This window comes from Myiozetetes cayanensis, unplaced genomic scaffold (assembly GCF_022539395.1).
Source record: "Myiozetetes cayanensis isolate MyiCay16 unplaced genomic scaffold, myiCay2020 scf6-25, whole genome shotgun sequence".
Lineage (NCBI taxonomy): Eukaryota > Metazoa > Chordata > Aves > Passeriformes > Tyrannidae > Myiozetetes > Myiozetetes cayanensis.
The window spans coordinates 40066164-40092420 of record NW_026087853.1 but is presented as its reverse complement, the minus strand read 5'-3'; the positions used below and the strand labels follow the sequence as shown (position 1 = coordinate 40092420).

General features: G+C 37.6%; 1 protein-coding gene across 1 annotated transcript in view; it reads left to right on the top strand.

Moving 5' to 3' along the window:
- Positions 1-26257, top strand: part of EXT2 (exostosin glycosyltransferase 2) — a 75011-nt gene that overhangs the window by 39813 nt on the left and 8941 nt on the right. The window contains exons 9-12 of the mRNA XM_050335916.1: positions 5813-6002; positions 17396-17562; positions 24555-24698; positions 25228-25356. Of these exons, the coding sequence (XP_050191873.1) occupies positions 5813-6002; positions 17396-17562; positions 24555-24698; positions 25228-25356 (630 nt within the window). The remainder of the gene's footprint in view (positions 1-5812; positions 6003-17395; positions 17563-24554; positions 24699-25227; positions 25357-26257) is intronic.

Genomic DNA, 26257 nt, shown 5'->3' with positions numbered 1-26257 from the left:
CCTTCCTAAAGAAAAGAAAATCATAAAGTGGATTATTTTCTACTCATTCATTGTCCTTTTGAGGAAATGGAAAACTAGTAGCAAATAACATGCTAATGTGTTATGGAATAGTGCTTTAAATAAAAATGAGATATTCCCTCCCTTTAATGAAGAGGAGCAAATTATACTTTTGGGGCCTGAAATTCATTTCTGGACCACTTGAGTCCTTTATATGTCAGACAATCTTTTGCTACAGGCATGGGAGTTTAATGTCTTTTGTATTTTTGGGGCTAGCCATTATCCATTAGGCAGAGGCAATCAGCTATGTTCAGGTAAGTCAGAAAATGACCCATTCTGTGGTGTGTATTTTGATGGTTACCAGTTTGGGCTGGATTAGAAATAATGCCTTGGGTTTGAGATGTGATCTGTTATCTTCAATTAAGTACTTTGTTATGTTCTAATAGAGGTAAATTACTTACTCACTTGTGCTTCTTTGTAGATAATTTAAATTCCCCTCTTTGCCTCCTACCTTGCTAACGTATATGGATTTCTGAAAAATGAGTACAACAGAGTTTTTCTGCATTTCTTCAGTTACTTTTGTTGAAATTCTTTCACGTCTGTTTATAATGTAGATCTATGAAATATTAGAGGGGTTTTCTTTATCAGGGGCTGCTTTTGAGCTATAACCTTGGATGATACAGAACAGAGTTTAATAATCACTTGAGAATATCAGTATGCTGAACAATAAACATACCAGATTTCATTTCTTCCAATGAGGCAGAAAACAGCACTATCATTTGGTTTTAACTAAAATAGCAAAATTAACTTATTGCCAAAAGTACCATTCATTTAGCAAAGCCTAAGTTGGATGTTCATTTACAGAGTAATTTGTGGGTTCTGCCAATTACCAGGCACTTGACATGTGTAAAAAAATTAGACTATTCCCCATGTCTTTGACCAGTATTTTGTAGCCCTCACTTTCCAGATAATGCCACTGTTTCAACTGTACTTCCATCCTAGTACCATTTGCCATCTTCAAAGCATTAAGGAAATATTAACATACACCTTTTTATTTACCGGTAAATGAGAACAAGCTAGCACCATTCTGGACAGTGCACATCTGGTATTTTTTCCATTGAACAATATTAGATTTCTGTTTCTGCTGCATTTCCAGCTATTTTGTGTGATGGTTTGAATCAGCTGGATGAAATTTTGCTGTATTTATTACGTTAGAAGATAGATATTCTTTTTATATTAAATAAATTTCAGTTTATTGATGTTTTTTCGATGTTGATATTATGGGCAGGTTGAGTATACCACATGTATTTGGCTGTAAATACTGATATTTTTATGGGAATGTGAAACATGATCTAACACTTGGTTCTTTAATTTACCTGCCCAGAGATTAGGGTTCTTTTTTTATACAGTGGATTATTCTACAGTATGTAGAAACTCCTGTGTGTCTTGTGGCTAATTTTTTTCGGAGAAGGATTTATGATCTTCTTCAAAACGTGAAACGTTTGCCACTGCAACTTGGTTTGTGATTCTGCTGAGTGTAAGCCCAGTGGTTGGCTCTGGACAAGTAGAGGGGATTAATTCCTTTGGGTTTGCCCTGTGACCACTTGAGGATGGGAAGCATGATGAAATACTTTCTCAAAGTATTCAGTAGGAACTTACCATAAATAATTGGAGAAAATAGAATAAATCAAGGCTTTTTTTGGTCTGGTAATTCGTAATTGAAACCACATTGAGGTTAGATTTGATATTAAGAACAACCCCGAAAAAGCCTTAACCACAGTGGCAGGGGATATATCTGTTTTGCTTAGATGCATAGAAGAACTGCTTAACTACTCAGTTCAGCACACTGCTATCCTTACCTCTGTGCTTTTAAAAGACAGTGACTTGTTGTTCAGAGTATGTGGTTTCACTAATATTTGGTTTACAACAAGCTGTCCATGTATTGAAAATAAAATACACAGGAAGGAAAGCCCACTGTTTCATTCATGGGAGCAGTGGCATGTTATTCTTCTTAAGTGCTGTTGCTGAGTTTTTCCACTAAGTGATATCTGGGAAGTTCTTGATTCTTCTTTGATATGGAACATCTTACACAGCCTTGTTTCCCTATAGAGCAGTCTGTGGTGCAGTTTGTATACTGAGTCTGCTGTATCTTTCTGCAGGTTTTTCAGTGGTGGAACACCCAAATCAGAAGTTTTGGGATGGGATTGAATCTTAGTTATGTCTGATATTTTGCCATTATCTTTGAGGTTCTGTAGCATTTTTATGTTAGGATTGTCGATTTCTCAGTCCAGTTGTGTTCACTGATGTCCTGAAGCTCCCACCTATCTCCCTTCTGTGTCCTGCTAGGAATGGTCTGTTAAAAACTTCTCTGCCAAGCTGAAACTGAAGACTCCATGTCGAGTCCAGTCTGAGCCTCCCACATAACGAGAATTCAGGTCCCTTGATACCTTCTCCTTAGTGTATTAACTTTTCCTAAAGTAGAATCAGGTTGTTTTTAATGACCAAGGAGGAGGACAGTACTTTATCTATCTATAGTAAAGGAGGGTGCCTTGTTTCTAAGGCATTATTATACATGCACACAGATGCAGCAGTCTGAATGCTTACATGTATACATAACTATTCCTGACTTCTCCTCTCTCCCTGGCTTCAGGCTATTACTGAATTTTCACTGTCACTCAGGTCCCACTACTTTGGATTCTCATATGAACTGCAAAGAGATGTCAGATAACTGAGACTGTGAAACTTAAGTGACATGAAATTACTCATAGGAAACTGGCATTTGAACTTGATCCTTTTTGCCCATAAAAAATGATTCACAGCAAGTGACCTATTAATCTTGGATTAATTATCCTGGCTCTTCTAATGATATTAGCTGGGAGGGTGATAGTGAAGGGCTGTCTTATCCATAGCTGAGTGTCAGCACTTTGTCAAAGAAAGGTGATGGATGATCAATCTACTGTTGCTGTTTGCTCTCCTCTCTGAGAGTGAAAGTTCCTGTGAATTTCCATCATGAATGTTAATAAAAACAGGAATGGGCACCACTTGGTTGCTTGAACAGTTACTGGGAGAACCCATCCCTGTGTCATTAACCATTTCATGCTTTGCTACCATAATGGAGATTTAATTAGGTTGCTGTTGAATTAATTGCCTGTATGGTTTGCTTTTCCCAAGCAGAAATCTGGAAGACTTTAGCAAATTATGGAGGCTTGAATTTGCCCGATTTCCTGCAGAAAGTGGGGTCAATAGGTCTCAGACTGTAGACACACTCTTCAGGCAGGCAGCAGGGGGTTGGCTCTTAATGGCATTTGAGAGATGCTTAATTGCCTTTTTGAAATGCTTTTCTCAAACGAGAGGCATGGTTCTCCCATCCATTAGTGTGTGTCTACAGACTATTTCCCTCCCTCCATTGTCCTTTAGTAGGTGCATGAGCAAAACCACCCCAAAAGTTGACTTATTTTTCCTAAGTTATGACCAGCAGGGGAGAATTTTCATGCTTCTCTGAAAGTAGTAAAAGTTGGGATTTAAGTAATGTACATAAAACTTAACATTTTTAAGAGAAAGCATGACCATTTTAGGTACAAATGCATGTGCTTGCACACATATGCCTGTGCTTGTGTATGTATTTTTTTCTGTAAGTACCTAAAATAGTCTTAGATGATGGAAAAGGAATAATCCTTTTCAAAAGATATTATAGCAAGCAATTTGTTAGGAAGTGCTGTGGACAGAGAAAAAGTTTCTAGAAAAACTTCAAATGGGAGCCATTAATCAAGGTAGTAATTCTCACCCATAAGTAATAAATAAAACATTGTCTATAGGTTGCTCTACCAGTTATTTCTTCTTGTAGGGCAGAAACATAATATTTTCTTGGCATTCTGATTACGTTGTTAAACCTCTGTTTCAAGTATTTATCAAAAGAGGTTTCTAAAAGTTGTTTTAAGAAGCTACTTGACATCACCAGGGTCATTTGGATAATAGCAGTCTTGGGATGGGGGTTGTGTGGAAAAAAGTCTGTAGTAAAGCCTTAATGAGGTGGATTACACTCTGGTAACATTTAGATTGTCATTTGCTGCAGGAATTGAAGCTGCAGCAAAATGAGAGGGCAATCTCTGTCTGCCACCAGTCATCTTGCACAATTAGCAGAGTATGTACAAAAACTTTCATTTTAGAAAACGTAATAATCAGAAAGCAGATTTGTCTCTGTACATATGAGTTGTTGAAGTAATGAATGTATATTTTCTGAATCACTGACTGTAGTCCTCTGCTATCACAGGTAGCCATGTCCCTTTCATGAACCCAAGTTCCGTATTGTACTGTTACTATTTCTACATTATCTTATTACTCCTGTTGGGTAAAAACTAGAGCTTCATGTTTTCCATTAGGAACATCACAAACAGTTTAAGCTGAATGCAGCTTGTACCAGGCCTGGTAAAGTATGTGTAGCTGAAGGCCAGTCTGTCTTTCCAACTATTTCAGGAAGTCTGAGTGTATTACTCCTAGTGACAGATCCTTGCCTGGAACATACCCTTAGACCATCCTGGACAAAACAGTGTGCCAATGCTGTGCTTAACTTTCCCACCTCACATATTTATCCCTACTTCAGTTTTGATTTGTTCATAGAAGGAAATCATACTCACATCATATTTTTTTCTCCTTTGCCAAAATGGTCAAAATACTATTATGTCATTGAGTAAACAGGCTCTCTATTCTCCTCAACCTTGAAGTTATTCTAGTTAGAGGTGTCTAACCATTAAACATGAGGAAGGTGATTTTTGGGTGTATAAAGTAACCACAGACTAAATAGTGAAAGAGAAAATTGCAAAGTTTACTTCCTGCAAATAAGAGCTGATAGCTTTGAACCTGTAAAACTTTCTTCTTGATACAAGCAAGCTTATGGTATGAATTTAGCTGGAGGTTTTCACAGTATTTCTGTAAACTGCTGGCAGTTACTAACCTCTTCTGAGTGTTCATGGTTTTTACAGGCTAGGATTCAAAACTTCCCTGCAAAACAGCATCACTCAGTTTGTGCTTTCCCAACTCTCCTTTTCACCTCATCCCAAAGGCTCTTTTTTTTCCCTTTGCTTCTCAGTCTGACCCCAGCTTGGAATGTCAGTTGGACTGGAAAAGTCGACACTAAAATGCTGGTGCTCTCATTCTTGTCAAATGGTCCCTTCATGCTTCCTCCCCCACGCTGTCAGCTCCAAAGGAGGTTGGCACATTCAGTGAGAATTTAGCTGTCTGTCTTGTCTTTTGCCAGCTGGGCTGGCTTCCTTATGCTGAGAGTGTATTGAAGTAAGACCTTTAAAGTCTTAAAAGGGAAACCCTAGTTAAAATTCACAAGGAGCAGATATCTCTCTGAAATTCATCTTTGCATCTTGTGCCTTGGGTTTTTTTGTTTTTTAAATATAATAGATTGGGGTTTTCCATCATTGAACAAACTCAGCTTTTTATATAAATATAGGTGTCTTGAAATAAAGATTAATAAATGAGAATTGAGTCATGCCAGCTGGATTTAGAATTTACCTTGGTTTTCCTTTTCCACACATCTATCTGCCTCTTCCACTTTATTTTTTACCCAAACCCCTGCTTCTTTCCAATGTTACAGCTAGGCAAAAATGAAAATTGAATTAAGAAAGAGATTGGAATAAAGGTTTTAAGAAATTTCTGAAGTCCACTGTTGCCAGAATTGGAGAGTCAACCTGCCTGGTCTGAGCAAATTCCAAGTCTGACAATTTGGTCCTAGCTATATAAATTACTCACTACTGTGAAAAGTCACTTTAATCAAATTGTTTTTCTGTTTTCTTATTTTCCTTCACAGAAATGGAGCAGTGTGAGCAACCCACTCTTCCTTCCACTGATCCCACCTCAGTCCCAAGGTTTCACAGCCGTAGTTCTGACCTATGACCGAGTGGAGAGCCTTTTCCGAGTCATCACGGAGGTGTCTAAAGTGCCTAGTCTATCGAAATTGTTGGTAGTCTGGAACAACCAGAATAAGAATCCACCAGAAGGTAAGACCTCATGGTAGGTGTGGTGGAGGAAGGTGAAATGGGGCATAGCATGTCTATTTGCACCTGTTGCAGAATGATCTCTCTTCTACTTCATTAATATTTGAGCGAGTATTTCATGGTTCTTTCAAAACAATACATTTGGATTTTTTGTGGCAATGTCTTTGAAAGTGAAATGAGAACAGCCAAAGTAGATGATAAGAAAAAAGCATACCAGTGGTTCTTGCTGCTAACTTCCGAATCAAAAGTAACAAATACAATAGTTACAGAAACATTTCTGTCCTTAACTTTTTTGAGGGGAGTGATAAGAAGAGGCCTTTCTTTGATTGTCAATACTTGGTTTTATTTCTCTGTAGACAGTCTCTTGTCACAGTGTACATACTACTGCTGCTGGACTATTTTCTACAACAAACGTGGTTCAAAGCAGCAAAGTAGTTTAAATGCTTGTAGCTATGAAATACGTGAATATTCTGACAGATGAAATGAAAATTTCAGACATGTTGGGTGTCTAAGAAGGAATTCCCATACCACCAGAATAGCTTGTGAAAATGCTACTCCTTGCTCAGTAAGACAGTAGGTGCTGTCTTAAAATGTTTCTGTTTCTAACATGTATGATATACTATGATGCTCTTTACAGTGTTTGAGTGAGTCTGGTGACATCTGCATGATATAATAATTTTTTTGAATTCATGGTTATTTTAAAATGAGGGCACATTCATGGACATTTTCCCAAATTATCTAAATGTGTAGATTTTTGGAAGAAGATTTAGTTTCAAAGATATATTGATGACTCCAATGTGATCTCAGTGCTTAAATTTCTCAATTAATTTGTTAAAGTTTCAGTAGCTGAGGTGTGCTTTGTCAGTCTGGCATACTGCTGTATTGTATTCCCTCATACCAGGATCTCAGTCTCAGGCTGCCCAGTCCTCACAGCTTGCTGCCTACATTTTCAAACCCAAGATCCTAATCCCATGTTTTTCTGACTCCTTCTGTGCAATGCCACTGCATGTTCCATGGCTGCTCTATGTTTGATCAGCTTCCTTCTTTCCCAGCCCTGGACCACCTGCCTCATGAGAACATGCTGCTCCTGATCTTCTCTCAGGTCCTCAACTGGAAACATAAGTCCTGACTTTGCTGAAATCTATTAGGAAATCACCATGAAGTAAATGGGAGGCATTGCCCCATGTAGAGGAAGGTAGCTAGGCTTGGCCTTTGGTAATCCTCTCCTGTGCTAGGCAGACACTCCAATGCTGCTCATTTTACTTCCATGCTTATTGTTTCCTGGGATGACCTTCTTCCAGATTCTGAACGCTAGTACTAAAATCCTGAGCATTGTGCTAGGCAATTAGAACCTCCTCTTGTCATTCTGGATTAAAAACTGTAGATATAGTAGCTGTATATGAGCCTGGTTCCCATATGGTGTGCATATGAATCTGTCATTCTCATCTGAAAATGTGGTGATTCTGTGGGACAAGAAATGTTGCCTTCTAGGAATACATGTTCAAAAAAATGCTGTGTTGTGGATTCTTCTGTCTTCTGTAGTGTTAGGACTCCTTACTTTGTAATTCTCTTTTCAGAGGCTTCAACTGCTGCAGCATTCTACTTACTGTTCACTTAGCTATTCTGCATAGCAGCAAGATGCAATGTAAAGATAAATCCCTGACCACTTGTCGCAATTTACCATCTCCTAACTACTTCTCAGAGCCAAGCCATTGCTACCATTCACTTGGCTCATTTGCCATTTTGGCAACTTGCTCCAGTTTAAAGCACAGTAGTCTTATTGTTTGGTTTAAAAAGTGTTTTGTAGTACTGCTATGCTAAATACCTTTAGTTTAGTGGGGTTTTAAATGTTTTACAGCCCTTTAGAGTAAAAATTGTTGCGTATAAATTGATAACAACTGGAATTTTTGCAGTCAGAAGTTCTTTTTCTAAAAGCAAAAAGGCTTAGTTCTATATTTAGTTATGTGATCACTGAATGTGGGTGGATTTGACCCAAATGAATTGTATCCTCATTTTCCTTGAGAGTTGAAGCAAATAGATTGTTAGAATGACCTTTCTTTTCATTCATTGTATTAATCTTGAAAATTAAAGCGTGTTTAACTCTGCGTCTATTACTGCTAAGTCATAAACTAGTTAAGAAAAAAAAAAAAAGCCTTTTCCTGTAGAGCGTAAAATTGTGGATTCGAGAGCGCAGTTGAAAGCATAGGCAGTTTTGTCCTTGCATTAGCCTAAGCATTGCACTGAAGTGAATAACTATTTGTTTCTAGTGTCCCTTATCCCTTTATTGCTGTTACAACCATTGTAATCTCTTGGCCTATGGCTAGAGAGAGGTCAGTTTGATTAAATTACCTTGTTTTATTCCAGGTCTATGCAGGGCATTCCACTTGGCTCTTCAGCCAGTCTCTCGTTCAGTCTGTCTATTAGTGATCCTAATCCTAGGACTTCAAAGCTTCTGCTGTTTATAGCCTGTTAAAGCCAGGAAGTTTCTGATGGATTAGAACAAGGAATGAGTTTGAAGTTTGTAATGTGCACCACTGTCACTGGTAAAGTCTGGTTTATTACCCTACAGTAGTATCTGCACTTTTATGGCTATTCACTTTTAATTGGTTGTAGTAAAGCAGAGGTGCTTAACTTTCTAGAGCATCAAGTGCTGTATTTCTTGGTTCTTTCCATGTAAGGGACATGTTTCAGTACACAGGCAGATCTTGGCTTTTGTCTTGCAACCCTTTGTGTGTTTGTTTTGTTTTTCATGTGTAAGTGTGAGGGCTGGGTGAAGAACATCCAAATTGCTTTCCTTAGCGAGTATGTGCACTAAATTGAGAACTGGATTTAGGTTTCCTGGGATTTAGCTGGCATAGTGCCACACAAGTGACGTGTGGCTGCTCCTTTCTTTCCTCTGTCAACACCAAAAAAATATTAAAACTGAAAATATGATTGTTATCAAAGCAATATGTATTGGAAATGGAAGGAATCTGCCCCTAGGAATGGAAAATTTTGAAGTACATGCGAATTCTAAAAGTAATGTTGGCCTTTCATTTTGGGGGTTTTGTTTGTGGATTTTTTTTATTTGTGTTTTGGTGGGGTTTTTTTTGGTTTTGTTTTGGTTTTTTTTTTAGTAAATGCTATGTACTTGCAAAAATGCCTTTACATAACGAAGCTCATGACTTAGGAGGAAAACAGAATAAAAATTAGACTCTGCATATTGTACAAAATTTAAGATCGCAGAATCACAGAATGGGTAAGGTTGGAAGGGTTCAACCTCTCTGCTCAGGCAGGGTCATCCTAAAGCACAAGACACAGAATTGCATCCAGAAAAAAAAGATGCTGTACCCCTCAACAAATGCAATATTCCATAAGATAAAAACCCATTTTTTACTTGTCCTCAGCATTTAGTAAAGTGTAAGTGAAAAGATATATTTGCAGCATGACCTGCAAATGAAGTAATGGTGATAATTTGTCAGATGAATGACAAGATGGAACTGTGGTCACTCTGCCATCAGTACTGCTGAGCATCCCTCAGGACGGGTAAGGGGCTGTAGCTGAGCTTGGCTGCTGTGCTGTGTAGTGGTAACAGGTGGTGGGCGTGTGCAAGGTGTATGGAAACAAACTCCTTGCAAACCTAGGCCTGTCAGGACAGATGCAGCTCTGATACAACTGACAATTTTTTTTTTTTGTCATACTGGCTGATAAAAAAGTAAGCAGCTAAGAGGGGAATGGATTAGTTGAACACTTGACTGAAAAGTTTTCAACCAAATAGCATATAAAAATATAGAGATCTACATGTATGTGGGCTAAACATCAGTAACAATTTAAATACTAGTTTTCCCTTTGTCTTGTGAGTTTACAAGGATCACTCTTGTAACTTGGTGTGTTTGAGAGCTACCTGTGCAAGTCTGAACTTACTGTTCTGTGCTTTCTTTAGGAACAGTGAAAAGAAACAACACAAATCCATGAGAAACACAAATGTCTTGTGCAAACATTTTGAAGTTTACAGAGTGGTTTTGGTGGTAAAAATATTGAACCTTATAGGTGAAATAGCAGAGAGAAAATATCACATACAATGATGATTCTAATCTGGAACCTTAAAGCTTTATAGCTTCAGTTTGTTCATCTTAAGTATTCTCTGGATTCAGGGGATGTGATTTCTGCTCTGTGTCTTCGTCTGAGTTTTGCATATTTTCTCTGCCATGCATTGTATGCAAGGAGCCCATCAATCCAGCAGTAATGTCAGTATGCCCATGACTGTGTGTATAATACTAATTAAAATACTAAAAGCTTTGAAATATTACAGGGGAAAAAAGCAATTATTTTCTTTTCCTCAGTTACTCTGCATCAATTAAAATAAACACTGTCGTCCAAGTGCCTGGTGCTGGGCATATTTGTGTAGAAATGATGGTTTTCTCCATCAGCCAAATACTTTTGTCCTTTCATTTGTATTTTCTAAATTGCTAGTTCTGTAATTCAAGAAGATAGTCTGTGACAGAAATTTCCACCAACATGTCATCACATTTGTTTTAGACAAGTGAATAAAACATTTTGTCTACCACATAAATTGTATTAAAATGTATAAATGCATTACTGTTAGTAAATACACAACAAGCTACAAATCACATGTAGTAGCTTGATTCCTTTTTAGGTTCAGTTTTATAAAAATTAAAAGTATGTTTTAAGGAGTGTGTCCTTTCTGTGTAGTTGTGTCAGTAATGGTTCCTGGTGCTAAGTTGCTGATAAGATACAGACTATAAGGCTTATGATATTACTGAAATAATAATATTTGTATTTCTATTTTATGCTAATAGACAACATTGATATAAACCATTGGGGATAAGGAAACTGAGTATCCTTTGGATTACTATATCTTAAGAAAGTGGTAACTTTAAAATAAAAATCTTAAGTGGCAGCTTGGTTTTTTTTTTCTGCATAGTGAGCCTTTAGTAATCAGCACTGATAGGAATGTTTTTAGCTTCTCTCTAAGTTTTGAATTAATTTGGCTTCTTGATGATGGACTTAATGCCATTTTCCTTGATTAGCTAGAGAACTAATTCATGATGGTTTTAGTCTCCTATAAGTCATCTTACAAACATTTTGCAATATTATTTCCTAAGAAAGCCTAGGAAGTTAGCCTCATAAACCCATCTTCACAAAACTGGGCCCCAAATAGTGTCCTAGAAACAAATATTCTATTTTATTATATACAAGAGACATTCTGTGCATTTCTGTAGAACCATATAAATACTGTAATGTAGGTAGAAAACAACTGTTTTGGACTCTGGACAGAATTTTTCACTCAGCCATTATGGAAAGAATTCTGGTAATTAATAGAGGTCATATGCATGATGTTGTTTCTGACAGTTTTTTTAAACTTCAGATTCCAAGGTAAGTTCTGCCATTCAGTATTAGAATTATTATGAAAAAGTACTTAGTAGGTTTCATCAAGAATGTTCAGTTAGTTGCATTCGTGCAGACTACTACAGACATTTAGAATGAGCATCAGATAAGAGGTTGTACAAAAGATAGATATGAAAATTGTGTGTGATGCATGGGATTCTGTGCAACTGCAGGTACATGCAGCGTATCTAGAGATGTTTTGTGCCAGCTTATTATTGATCTTAGTCTACCTTGCACAACTTCTGGAAAGGTTTTTCTTTTTTATATTTCCAAGTGGGCTCCTTATAAGTTTTGGAAAGTCAGAGCATTCTATGGATGAATACTCAGGCGCCAGGTTATCAGTCCTAAGCAGCACATAGTGCCAAGCATGCCCTGAGTCTTGTTGCCATAGGGCAAGTAGAAGTGTTACTCAAACCCTCTTCTCTCATAATTATTTCAGTAGGATGTATAATAGGAGGTGCCTATTATTCTCTTCAAACTCCATATATAGACTTGTATACACTCCAGAGACCTTTATTTTCATAATTTACTTCTATCTTCTGATGCATCACAGAAAGTCTTCACTGATTTTTTAAAAAATAAGAGTAGTCCCCAGTCAAACATGCATTTTTACTTTTGTATGCCTAAGGGATCTCATGCCATGATGTAAGATTTCATCTGCCTTCTTATCTTGGACTTCTTTTGTCATACTCTGTTAAAGGATGCAGTGCTGTCTTACTGTAAGAATAAAGCCTATGCTTTTACCTTGGTTATAGCAAAGTGGTACACTGAGAATTTCCTCCATATATGTTTTACTGGTGCTGAGGTTTCTCAGAACTTTCAAAGCAGTATCTGAAAATTCAAAATGTGGCATTACAGAAATGGAGACCCTGTTTCTGACTTCTCTTTAAACTGCATTCCTCCTATGTAAAAAGAAAAGTACAAATACTACTCTTTTGTGGTCCTAAATATAAACTGCCTAAACATAGGCAGTTTTAACGTTCCCGATGGATTCTAAAACTTTGATTTCTGAAGTGGCTTTGTCTTTTTTATTGACTATATATTTATTTTTGGAGTTCCTATGGCAAAGCTAAATTGTAATACTTAGATCTCTGAGTGGAGCCTGCTGACTTTTGTGATAGTTATTTTTTCCCAGACTGCTGAAGTGGCTACCCAGGTGTCATCATGTCATGACACTTCAGTATCAAATCAGCCTCTAGGCAGCAAGTAGCCTTGTGCATTTTACATGCTGCAGAGTACTGGTACTCTTGTGTCTTATTCAAAGTTTTTCCAAAATGCTTGCATTTTCTTTTCATTAGTTTAAAGCTATATTCAGAAACGTTATGTTTCTCAAAGCACAAATATTTGACAGTAACATACCCGTTGTTGAGAACTAGTCATTTTGAGAGTCTTTCCAAGACCTTAGTAAATCATGTGGATTTAACAGGATTTACTGACATCTGAGATGAGTGCTGATTATAGTTAGATTACATCTTCATTTTTCATACAGTTTTCATTACTTTTTCTTCTGTTACCATATTTAATGCAAGTGGCATGTCTGTTAGTAAGCTATCAAATAGATGATTTTCCTGAAGAGCTGGAAGTTTAAAGTGTATGTGTGCTTGTTTTCCTGAATTATTATTTTTCAGCCCTAGTGACTCTTCAGTTTCTATTTTTGTTACATTATGTTCCTTTGTTGCAGTTTGGTTGTCATTTATTTTTAACATGAAGTAGACAGGGAAGGAAATAAAGCCTGAATAAAAGAGTCCTTAACATGTATAAAATGTAAACTTTGTTGATGCCTATAAGTACAAATTTTTTGTATTTTTGGGATCTAACAGGCTGCTTAAAATTATTTGATACCAATACTGGGATTACATTTGTATAATTATAGGCAATTATCCAAAGGTCTTTAAGTAACTTGCAAACATTATACAGTCTGCAGTCTTTATGAGGCAGTGGTATGTGACTTTGTGAGGTACCTGTAACTGTCTTATAAATGGGCACTTGAATGTTATATGGTAAACCAGTAAGACAGCAGTGAGTGGACTGAGGAGTACTAATTTGCAGTAAATGGTTCCAGTCACTCAGTGTTACTGACTCCTGAGGTTAGGATAACTCGTAAGCCGAAAATTTTGGAATTTCAGTGGTGTCCTACTGAGCTCATAACACTTTAATTGGAATCAATGCTCTGAAACATTTTTATTGTGGCCCCAAGGAACTTGCTGTATCTCCCCAGCTGTTGGGTGACTGTGACTTCCATTGGAGTCCATCAGTAATGGGCTTGAATCCTTCCAGCTGGATGCTAATCAATATTATAAGCCACTCAAGTAGTGTGTTGTTGTTTGGGCTGATGCCTCGTGCCTTCTAGTAGAAGGACAAGAGGTAAGTAAAACAGGACAAGAGCATGCATACATGTGAAATACAGACCATGGTCTACAAGACCACACAGATAAAGGTAGATTTTACAGTCACTTTTTTAATCTCACAGGAAAAACCTCAGGGTAGGAAACTGAATAAAAATTTTGCCAATTAATATCACTCTGTATATCTTCTGCTTTCTGTTGGCCACCCATGCATGCCAATCCTCCTTTCTAAAGTATAGCTCCAAGAAAAACTGACTTTTGAAGACTTACTGTGGTTTGGAAATACTGCTTTGTTTTTTCCAGTGAAGCAGTGTTTGGACTCTGGTGTCTTTAAACAGTGTGCAGCTTTGTGGGTTTTTGAGTGTTGTGTGAGCTGTTAAATCTGAGAGGCACAGTGGCAATGAGGGTGTGGACACTCCTTCCCAAGAGCAAGTTTTATTTTTGCACATAGAATTGAAGCAGCTCCTCTTCTTCTCTGATGCTGTCTTCCTAGTGCAACAGACTGACAGTGGGAAGAGTGCAAAACTGTCTTGGAAGCAGACGTGATTCTGGGTTATAATGGAATTGGAAGTGTCTGTGCATAATTGTATTATGTTGAAACCCATTATTTTTGGTGTTGTCTGTCAGCCAGCATTCTTCAGATTCTTCTGTTGAGAACACTTCCACAGTTTGATTATATGTTGTTGTTTAAAAACTAAAACCATTTCCTCAGGTTAGGATTTCTCTTATTTTGGTCCTTACAGTGGCTTTTTTACATTGACACCTATTTTAATTTCCACTTTTCATTCTCAAAATACAGAAACAACTATCTTACTTCTTTGTGCTGTTTTCTGAATTTCTGTATTTGCTCTTCATGTTCTAGTAGTTTATAATCAAGCTTCCTCTTCTTTTTCTTGTGACAGTGAACAATCTCACTGTGCATAGAGTTTGAGGCAGAAGGTACTGTAAGACCATCTGGGTTGACCCGTAAGTCATGAGTCACTGCATTATCTTTCTTTTCAATCCAGTGCTTTCTAACTTGAGTGCATCTTCTATAATAATAACCAGTCTTGCTGAAAAACAAGATGTACAGAACCAACTGCTGTCCTTGTTAACTTCTGCCAGAGGTTAGCCACTGTTACTGTTACTATTAAAAGTGTCTGCCTTATTCTTTGAATTTGCCTGACTTCAGTTTCCAGTCATTGTTTTTTGTTATGTCTTTCTCCAGTTTATTGAAGATACAGGGCATTTTAATTCCTGTGTAGGTACTTGTGCATGTTAATCAAATCCACTTTTTGTTCCTTCTTTTAGTAAACTAAAGAAATTGATCTTCATGTTCTACCACAAGGCATTTTGTCATGACCTCAAATAACTTATGTGGTTCTTTCCTGCACCATTTTTAGTGTTTTAATATGGTTTGAAAAGTACAAACACCAGAATCAAACAGTATTTTAGCATGTGTCTGTGTACAAGTAAAATTTCTTCCTTCTGCCCCCAGTTTGTTCTACATACCCATCTACATATGCAAAAATTGCATTAATCCATTTTGCCCCTGCAGCATGCTGAGAACTAATGTCCACTGCGAGCCTTTAATCCTTTTCAGCATCTGCTTTTAGAGGAAAAAATTACCTTGGTTCTAGTGTTTAACCATGTGTCACTTTGGGTGGTAGTCTGGTTTGCGTTCAAATGCATCTAGTTTACTAAGCAGTCCAGTCATACAGACTTCGCTAAGCTCTGTATGGCCTTATTGTCCTCACTATTTTTCATGACTCTGGGCACTGTGTCACTTGCAGATTGCACTGGCAATTCCTATGTATTTCAGGTCATTGATGAAAATTTCAGTGGCTTCGGGCCCAGTATCAGTTCTTACAGACTCCACTTACCACAGAATCATAGAATGGCTGAGCTTGCAAGGTACCTTTGGAGATCATCCTGTCAAACCCCACTCTCAAGCAGAGCCATCTCAAGGTGGTTGCACAGGACCACCTCCAGATGGCTTTTGAGTATCTTTAAGAGTTAAGACTTCACTACCTCACCAGGCAACCTGTGCCAGTGCTCGGTCACCGTCACAGCAAAAAAGTGTTTCCTGATGTTCAGAGGGATCCTCTAGTGTTTGTGCTCATTTCCTGTGGTCCTGTCATTAGGCACTAGTGAAAGGAGTCTGGCTTTACACCTTCCCTTCAGATATTTGTCCATATTGACAAGACCTTCCTTGAGCTAAACAGCTACAAATCTCTCAGGCTTTCCTCACATAGGGGAGAGGCTCCAGTACCTCCATCGCCTTCATGGTTGTTTGCTGAACTCTCTACAGTCTGCTCATGTCTCTCTTGCACTTTGGAGCCCAGAACTGGACATAGCACTGCAGGTATGGCCTTAGTATTCCTGAGTAGAGGAGAAGAATTACCTTCATCAAGGTGTGTCCTTATACGTACTTACATTTGACACAGAGAACAATTTACAAATTCTCTGAGCAGTCATTTTGTATTGTCCCTTATTTTTCTTACTATTGTCATCCCCTTCATTTTGCTAGTGTGAGAAACTCAAGTGGTCATCTATCTGCTGTTTGGAAGGTACTTCAATTCATCTTACAATGGTCTCTTTTCCCTCTAATTTTTGTTAAAATACATGTTTATGTGATAGCTGGAAGAAACCAACATATCACATTTGTACTTGTTTAGCTATTTGTTTAGCTTTTAAATAAAGTACTTTTTGAGGAATAGTTGCTTTTGGGATACATCGTACTGTAGTAATGACTACTGTTATGCTTTGTGCTAGAAAATGTATATGGTTATGTGCATTCAGAATTAAGGTTTAATATTCAGTCTTCAGTTCTGTTTCTTTTAGCTTGGTGCTCTATACTTACACCTGCAGTTATACTTCATAGGAATAGAATAGGATTTTGAAATTATGGAATATATACTCAATCTGTTAATGTGACACTTAAGGGGCTACATGTTAAATACATAGCAAGAAATGGAAATTAATCCAATTGTAGAGTGAATTGGATCCAGTTTTGTATCTACAGGGGGTTTTCTTCTATTTAGGTCATAATTTGACTTGTGAATTTTAATGTTTATGTAATCCAGTGCTCTATTCTACTTGTAAGGATGCTGTAGTTAGAATCTTTTTGTATTTATTTAGCTTAAAATTATCACTATAACTTAGGACTTTGAAGATTAAAGAAATTACTGAGACACAGAATCCACTCCTTATCTGTCAGTAGTGATTAATGTTTTATTGATATAATAAATTTATTTTTTCAACATGTGATAGAACTAACATTCTTTTCAAATTCCTTATGACCCTAGACTCGCAGTCAGTGATCGTATACTGCTACTTCAAATTATTTTAGTTGCAGCTGAGTGAAGTATCTTTTCTTGCTGTGTGTCCTAAACCAATACATGTTATCTCTGACTCTTGTGATTGTCGCAGATTGCTGTTTTGGGCAAGCAATCCCCCATGTAGCTGTCCTTGAAGCTCCCTGTAGAGACCTAGAGGGAAATGTAGCTGTACTTCTGTCTCTCACCTTCATATGCTCACGTTTGCCAAACTGAAACAAGTGTAAATTCGCCATTAAGAAGGTCTTGTTTAGATTTGAAGAAAAAGGATTAGAGAGACACAAAGACAGATGGGCAGAAGTAAAGTATAATACTGAATGCTATTTCTTCTAACTTTTCCCTCTAGATTCGCTCTGGCCAAAGATTCGTGTTCCCTTGAAAGTTGTTAGGACTGCAGAAAATAAACTTAGCAACCGCTTCTTCCCCTATGATGAGATTGAAACAGAAGCAGTGTTGGCTATTGATGATGATATCATTATGCTAACCTCAGATGAACTCCAGTTTGGCTATGAGGTAAGAGAATAATTTTTTTTCCTGTCTCTTAGGCTGTCCACTTCAACATTGCATGTGTATATAAATTAGAGGAACCACTGCACAGTCTGCTGATTCAGATTGTTGCATCCCTCTTCACCATTACAGTTCAATGCTGACTGAAATATTTTTACAGATAGTCTTTACTTTATGAAAAACCTTCCAGCTAAGAGAAGATTTTTGGTCACTGGTATAGTAATGCCAAGAGGCTCCAGAAAATGTTGTGTAATTGGTGTAGTGGAAGCAGTCTGGAGACCGAACTACGTTCTTAACAGCCCCAAACAGTTTTCAGACAAATCAGAGGTGCTAGCCAAGTTATTGTCTTGACAGACAAGACAAGTTTCAGAGATTAAGTGTTGGGAACAGTGGAGGCCTCTTGGGACATGCCAAAGTAAGGTGGAGTGCAATGAAAAGAGGAACTGAAAAATATCAAGGAGGAGACACATGGATCATATGCTTTAAATGGCAAAGCTTCAACAGCTGCTGTTGTAATGAGGGCATGGACAAAAAGAAGGTTTGTCCCAATCAGTTACCCATTAAATGTGTGTGAAACAAATGTGCTATATATGTAAATAAATCATAAATATTAGAAAATGTAATACCATATTTTAAGAAAGGTTTGAATTATTTAGTCACATCTGTATATGCAGTATTAAGAGCAAAACAGCACTAGGCTTTGTATTTGAGAGCTAGAACATGAAACTAGAGCTAGAACATGTTACTTAAATGAAGTGAAATTATGAAAACCACTTCTCTAAGGAGGAGAAGCCAACTAAATTGACCCTGAGGTTAGCTCAGCTGGTTAGAGCCTGGTGCTAATAACACCAACATTGTGGGTTCAATCCCTGTATGGGCCATTCAGTGAGCTAGAGTTGATAATCTTTGTGGGTCACTTCCAACTCAGAATATTCTTTGATTCTGTAAATGTGATAGTTGTCTCATTTTTAGCAGTCTTTAGTGGACTTGTTAATACAAGGTGATACTTTTTAAAATATGTTGGAAGTATTTCTTTAACATGTATACATATGTGGTGAAGCGTGGCTCTTTCTCCCTCTCCAGTGAAAGAGACTGTTAGCAGCTTTGTAATAAGCTTTTGGACTCCAGAAATGTCTGGTGGTGATGTAGGTATGCTGATGTAATAACAAAGATGTTAAGTAGTGGAGACAGAGGTCTAATCTATCATGTGTGTCTCCAGGAAGGAAATACTTCCCTTGCCAGGTTAAGAGTTGTGGGTTAATACATGAAGTGTGAAAGATGGAATGAAGAGAAGACAACTGAAGGAAGGGTTTTTTTGGCCACATATGCCTTCTCTCTGTTTCGTTGTCTACACTGACTGTACTGCAACAGCAGAGCAATCAAGTGTTGGCAGTTCTGCAAGCTGACTTACTTTTGTCTGTGTTGGTGCTTATAATTACTAGTTTTGAGGGTGATCTGATGGAGTCTAAGATGGCAGATCCATAATGTGCATGTTTCGTAAATCCTGACTCCTTTTGCAATTTGGTTTTCATTTTCGTCAGGCTGTCTCAAAGTAAATAAAGTGGCTAAGTGTAAGTAGTGACTTACACAGTCACGTAGGTGACTTGGGTAAGTAGTTCCAAATGAATCACTGCTACTGGCAAAGCAGGCTTGAAGGGCTTTGAAGAAGAGATTCAAACTGCAGCTGAGTTCCAGCTGTGTCAGCCAGAAGTTGTGAGAAGTTGTTTGTTTGCCTGAACTGTTAATTTTAACACCCTCAATGAAGAGTATCTGTAACATCACGTATATTGAGTCTGGTCGCTCACATAGTGAGGTGATAAACAAAAATGAGGCAAAGAAAAGTTGATGTGAATTCCCATGTAGTCAGTGATTAGGTGGCAGCTGGGACTTGCAACTCTTCATTCCCTAGAATGAAGTCCAACAGACCTAGCTGTTGGAGTGTGCTGGCTAATTTATTGGCCTTCTGTGGACGATGTGCCTTGGTTGCAGGAACTGTCTGAGTAACAGTTCTTATATTCAGTGTGTAAATGTAACAGTTTGGACATAAGATTGTTTAGTCTGGCAGACTGAAAACTATTGCTTTTGCAGTTTTTTACATTTTAATATAAGTCCTATTCCTTTTTGACTCTGGGAATTCAGCTTACTACACAGTAATGCCAATGGAAAATTAAATTGCCTTATTGAGCAGATAGTTCAGACAAACCTATGAGTAGTTTGAATCCTTATATTTTGAATTTGGCTTCCCCCCTGTAAAATAAATTAATAGAAATGTCTTTGAATACAGAAGCATAGAGGATAATTTTATAAATACACAATTTTCCTCATATAGGGGGTGGGTGATGTAATTCCTATGCTCTGGCACAGAAATCAGGGACTGAAGATTGATCTTTCCTGGCCCTGAGTGTCTGTGACTTGCTTGACAGGCCTGAGCTGGCTCCCAGATGTTTAAATTGTCCTCAGCCTGTGATAATTTATTTATCTGTTTATGTGTGTAACCAGAAAAGTATCTCTCAAGCTCTTGACTCATTTGCAGGGGAATCCAGAGGGAACAGTAGCAGCATATAATGTTACTAGAAAGTTTTCTTTTAAAAGTAGGTCTGCTTCTGCTTTGGTCATATGAAGGGCTGGAAACGTGACATTCAGTAATTTTCTTTTCTCCTCCTGACATCCTTGAGACTTTACATTTAAACATGTGGCAAAACCCCCTCTGTCACAGACTTGTCTGAATGTATAGAGCAAGCCTAAAAAAAAATTCAGAAAACTTTGATCTCTGTACACTTTCAGCCATAAAAAATTATAGTAACACTCAAAGTGTCAGACATTTTTTACTTGTTAAAAGTGAACTATTATGGTACAGTGATTTATGACCTTGCATAAATCTATTGGAGCAAGCAGAAAAATAGTCCCTGTGTGCTGCTGTATTAAGGTAGCAGAAGAATACTCGTGACATTCTGACTTTGAAAAAAGTATTTCTGTTAAGTTACATGATAAAATCACAGGCAGGACTTGGGACACTGGAGAAAAGCCTCTTAGAACTAGTTAATGTTTTTCCCACTTACCAAACTTTGTTGTTCAGAGGGAGTATCAGAGAGATCCAAGAAATGGAGCAAGTATTTAGACTATCATAATCTTAAAAAAATTAAAGCAGAACCATTGGCCATCTCTGAAGTGGTTGGTGTTTTGAGTGCGAGACTGAAAGTAAGCATTGTAATGTTCCCACCTCTGTGCCTCAGTTGGCCTTGAGGCAGATGACTTAGCATTTCCATCACCCTGAAAAGTGGGGATAACAGGTTCCAAATATCAAGTTCATGAAGATTTCTTATCGCAGACTTATGCAGCACTCTGTCCTTTCAAAGATAAAGTATTTTTATTACGGCAATAATAGAAATGATCTAAATGGGGATTACTGCTCTGAGTCCATGTTTTCTGTTCATAAAATGTACTGTTTGGTGCATTGCTAAGTTTGCATTTTTTCTGTTGAAAACTTTTGGCCTTTTGTCAGTAGATGATCTATCTTAGAACTGTTTTTCAGTGCTTCATGTCTTTGGCATTCTTAAAAAAAAAAAATCTACTCTCTGTTGAATTGCATTTCCACTAGGCTGAAATTGTCATAAAGTTCGAATGCCTTCTTCAGAAAAGTTCTTTCATGACCATTTTGACAGTTAAAAGTTTAGTTTTCAGCATTCCTTTGTGAGGAATACTATAACTCTTCTTAACAAAAGAATTATCCACTGCTGGCCACATTCAAAGGTCTTCTTCAAATTGATGATGTTTTACAAAGTGTGTGCACATGAAGCTTCGCTTATCTTTTAATGGACTCTGTGTTTACATTTTGCTTTGTTTTTTCAGTAATAGCACAAGCCATTCCTTTGAGGACTGGGGAAGAACTAAGAGTGGAGGGGGCTCTGGGAGACAGAAGGAGTACTGATGGGTTACAGTTTCTTTCATTTATAGAGGATAGTTAGTGTTTCATTCTTAAAATGTTGCCATGGTAGTTTTGGAAATGCCGATTAGTTTTCTGTTCATTAAATTGCTAAAGTTGTGTGTGACTTAATAGAGTCCATTAAATTTAATGCATAAATGTTTGAGAATGTTTTGTAGAAGGAAATACTTCTCTGTCCTTCTGGCTACATGGAGAATGAGCTGTTCTAATGGCATAGCAAAATAGCACAGAATAGTTGAGGTTGTAAGGCAGAAATAGCTCTGGAGAGTTGAGACTGGAGGGTGTTTTAGCTGTGCCGTTAATGTCACTTGGGGAACTTGACTTGGAAACAAAATTACTGTAATTTTCTCCTGTTTTTTCTTACAAGACTTTAGTGAAACTACTAAGTCAGAACTTCTGTTTGACATTTCATCTGGGAGATGCTTCGTCCAAAAATATTTATCTTCAGGGTTGACTAGCAGAGTCTTTGGAATGACTTGTCTGCAAAGAAGCATACCTCCTCTTCACTTGGCAATATGTTTTCCCTTGGATGTGTCCCTTACCAGTATTAAATCAGGCCATCCTTCTTAGTCTGAGAAAGCTAATAAGATTGCTGGCTGAAGTGGAATGTATTCCTAACAGACTAATAAATTATAGGCGGCCATCAAACAAGAAAATGGACCGAAGTACAAAACAGAGAATAGTGTAAGAATAATTACCACTGTTTTTATTCTGAAAGCTTCCTTATAAGCAGTAGCTGTATATATTAATTTTGGCACAAAGCATATATATGGATTTGGGCAATGAGCTGTATGGAGGTACTGGGAGCCTTTCCAGGAATTACCATTGAATGAGCTAGTGAAGCCAAGCTTTTCCACTGACTTTGAAAGCATTACTTTTAAAAGGAATCTTTGTTTAAAACACCTAAGTTACTTTTTAGATGCATTGAACTGACAATTTTCAGAGGCCAGAATCAGAGTAGGGTTGCAATTTAGAGTGATACAAAGAAATCTGTATGAGTAATGTGCATTATAGCTGGCTTTTATTTTACATCATTTGGACTCCTGAAGATGACACTAAGCTCGAAAACTAGAAGGGATATGAATCTACGGTTCTGTGTTGAGAAGGCACTGAAGCCCCTTGGGAAGCAGTAACTGACTTCAGTCTGTCTTTCAGCTGCCATTAATATGCATGCCATGTCCTCTACAAGAATGTTTAGCCCAGTAAGGTGCAGATCTGTGGTGTTCCGTCAAATCCTTTGTTGAGCCTGAGTAGCTTATGTGGTGGTGCCTTCCAGCATCTTAATATTCAGGTTTAAAATCAAATCATTAACTTTTTGAGTTCTGGAAAGTGAGGAATAAAATTTTGAGTGTTATACATCTAGTTTTGTGTTCTTTATTAATAGTTTTTTACATCATGTCAAAATAGATATCTCAAGCCCTCTCTGGCTTGCCTGTATTGTTTTTATTAGCTGATGGCACCAACGTGTTAGTGTCCTATGAATTCTCTTTCTTCAGTTCCAAATTATCTCTTTTGTCAAGAACCCTCTGTGTTGGAGCATTGTCATATCTAAATAATATCCCAGTGCTTGTGCCCTAGAACTGTCTAAAAAGATTGATTTCTGGATAAAATACAAGTCAAGGAGTCAGAAGATCTGGTTCCCATTCTTGTTTCCTGTATGATTTCTGGCAAGTTTCCTCATCTGGACATTTGAAATAATAACTGCTCTCATCATGGGATTCTGAAGCTGTATTAACTGACAGCAATAAAATGTGTTGAGATGTATAGATGAAAAGGTATATGGTAATGCAAAATCACAGAAGGGTAGATGCAGAAGGAGTAACTTAAAGCTGATTGTGTTATCATATTTACTGTGACAAAATACTTGCGTAGAGTCCTTATAGTCCAGGCCTCCCAGCTGGAATGCACTGACACATAAAAAGTGCCCAAAATGAAATGCTGATGAGGTGAGGTTTGCAGGATAGTGAAATTCCAGAAAACACTTTCTTTACTGTGCATTCAAATGTAGGGTTCCCTTGTCTTTTGTACTGAGAAAAGAGGTTACCTAGTGGGATTATTGAGATACTTTGTTCTTCTTGTTGATCTTACACAATGAAATTTGTGTATTTGTTGGTTTATACACTACCAACCTAAATCTGAAACTCTTGTAACCTAACTGTATGTTGGAGAGTCAACACTCCTACTCTTCCAATAAACCTGGCAGTTATTTAGATTAGGGGACAAATTTTGAATAATAAGTCTGCAAATAATGCAGATATATACTAACTTCATTATTGATCAGCAAAAATAAAAACTATTTACCAAGCAAATAGCATTTGGATCCCTCCAAATAATTATAATCCTTTCTCCCTTTTTTCCTAATGCAGAAATTGTCCACTCTTTAATGTGGCCAGCAGTGTGGAGAACTGAGGTTGCATTAATGATGCCCTTCTCCTTGTTCTTGTCTACTGTATTTGATCCTGTAGTCAGCTATAAAATAATGTATGGAGTGACAAGGATGGTATCTTGATTGTATCCAGCTGTCTGGAACAAGTCGAGGGCAAAGAGGCCTTCCATGTAGCACTAGTTCCAGCCAAGCACCCACTAAAGAATACCAGAAATATTAAAATATAAGCCTTTTTTAAGCCTGTTCCTGTCAAAGGAAGCAGGTTGGTTAGATCCAAAGCCAGCTGTGAAAGTAGTTATGTTGTAGCCATATCTGCTGAAGTTAACATCAAAAGTTTCATTTTAATCATGCTTGGTTTTAGTTAGGGTTAAAATCTTTTTGAATAGTCATTTGTATTTCTCTGTAACAATTATTTTAGTATTGCATTAGTGGCCTTTTGCTCTGGGACACGGCTTCTTTGAGCTGTAGGGTCCTTCCACAGCAAGCTTATGCTTTTTTGTACTTCTTCCAGGCAACTTTTTATTCCAAGAATTTGGACTTAGAAGAATTGAAGTGATCTTTGCACCACTGTAACTCTACCCTTCCAAAGCAGATGTGTTGCGTTCACACATTTGCGTTTGCTTTCTGTGCAGGCTTGGTTAGTTGCGTGTCGTATCTTTTTCTCTTCAGGTTTGGCGTGAGTTCCCTGACAGGTTGGTTGGATATCCAGGCCGCCTGCATCTTTGGGACCATGAGATGAACAAATGGAAATACGAATCGGAATGGACCAATGAAGTCTCAATGGTGCTCACTGGGGCAGCCTTTTATCACAAGGTAATACACAAGTTGTACTATACTAATGTACAGTGTGAACCTTTAAAAAGAGCTGTACGTGTGTCTGCCATTGTTCCATGAATTTTATGTGGTGCTATGATTATGGTTTTTTACAACAATCAGAGAACTGATTGAAAACTTTCCCTAAATCTCATTCAGTTGCTCTGAAAGCAACTGATTTGTCCCTGTATAAATAACCATTATTTACCTTCATAAACTTACAGAACTCTTGCCAGTTTGCATGATCTGAAAGTACATAGCAAATTTTGCAGTGAATGTAGCTTTGTAGCTAGCAGTTTAAGAAAAGAAAACTAATTATAAAGAAACTTGTGTGCTGGTCAGGAAAGGAATAATTATGCAATTCAGCACCCAAAATTTATTTTCTATCTGCTGAGGTAGTCCTTGGCTGAAGGCAGTATCACAGCAGTATCACTTAGCTGCCTGCTGTTCCGTGACTGAAGTATTTAGTCTTGCAGTTACTGTATCTGTATTTAAAATTACCTTCTTTCTCTCTCCCTCTATCGTGCAGTATTTCAACTATCTTTACACCTATAAAATGCCTGGAGACATCAAGAACTGGGTGGATGCTCATATGAATTGTGAAGATATTGCCATGAATTTTCTGGTAGCGAATGTCACTGGCAAATCAGTCATTAAGGTGGGACTTCTCTGCTGTTTAGCTTTACAGAATTTAAAAATGTGATGTACAGTACTTACATAAATTTATTTTGTGAGCTTCAATATATTACCTAATCTTCCCCTTTCTCTCATTTTCCCCCAGTGTGGTGTCTTGTTCTGTTTCCATGGTAAAAGAGCCCTTTTAGTAAAACTTTTATGCTAAATGGGAACAGAGAATTGGTTTTTACCAGTTGTTTCTAGTGGTTATTTTAGCCATCTAGATGAGGGATGAAAAAGATAATTTAAATGACAGCTGTACATACGTGTGTGTATCTGTACATGCCCACATACATATATTTTAACTATTTGAGAGTGCTAGAGGAAAGAAATTGCCAACTGTCCACAGCTCTCTCTATCGTGGCCTGACAACAGCTGATTTATAGGAATGTTAATTGCAAGAACGTTAATTGCAAGATCAGCTTTAAATGAACTTTTTATCCCTGAATTAATTTCCTGACATGTTTCGACACGTTTTCAGGTCTAGACATTCACTCTGTACATTCGTTTCAAAGTGTGTCAACCTGGAATGAGATTTAGAGGCCACCAGGCGTTACTTCAATTAGCAGGGTCCATTTTCCCATCTGTCCATCATCATTTACCGGGACTGGTGGCTGCATTTCTTAGAAAAGTCTTTAGAAGATAAAGTGTGTGTTTTCGCTAGAAAAGTTTTTGAGCTGTATGAGGGCACAGCAGAGTAATTTGGCACCTCTGTGTGATTCGGGAGAGTCTTGCAGAGTTTGCCAGTCAGCTATTAACTGGAGTGAGCAAAAGAGCGTCTGTTGGATTAACGTTACGGTGAAGTATGGGAAGCTATATTTCATCGCTGTTATGGCTGCAAGAACAAATGGTGTTTATACAGGGACCTTGGCAGTGAGAAAACA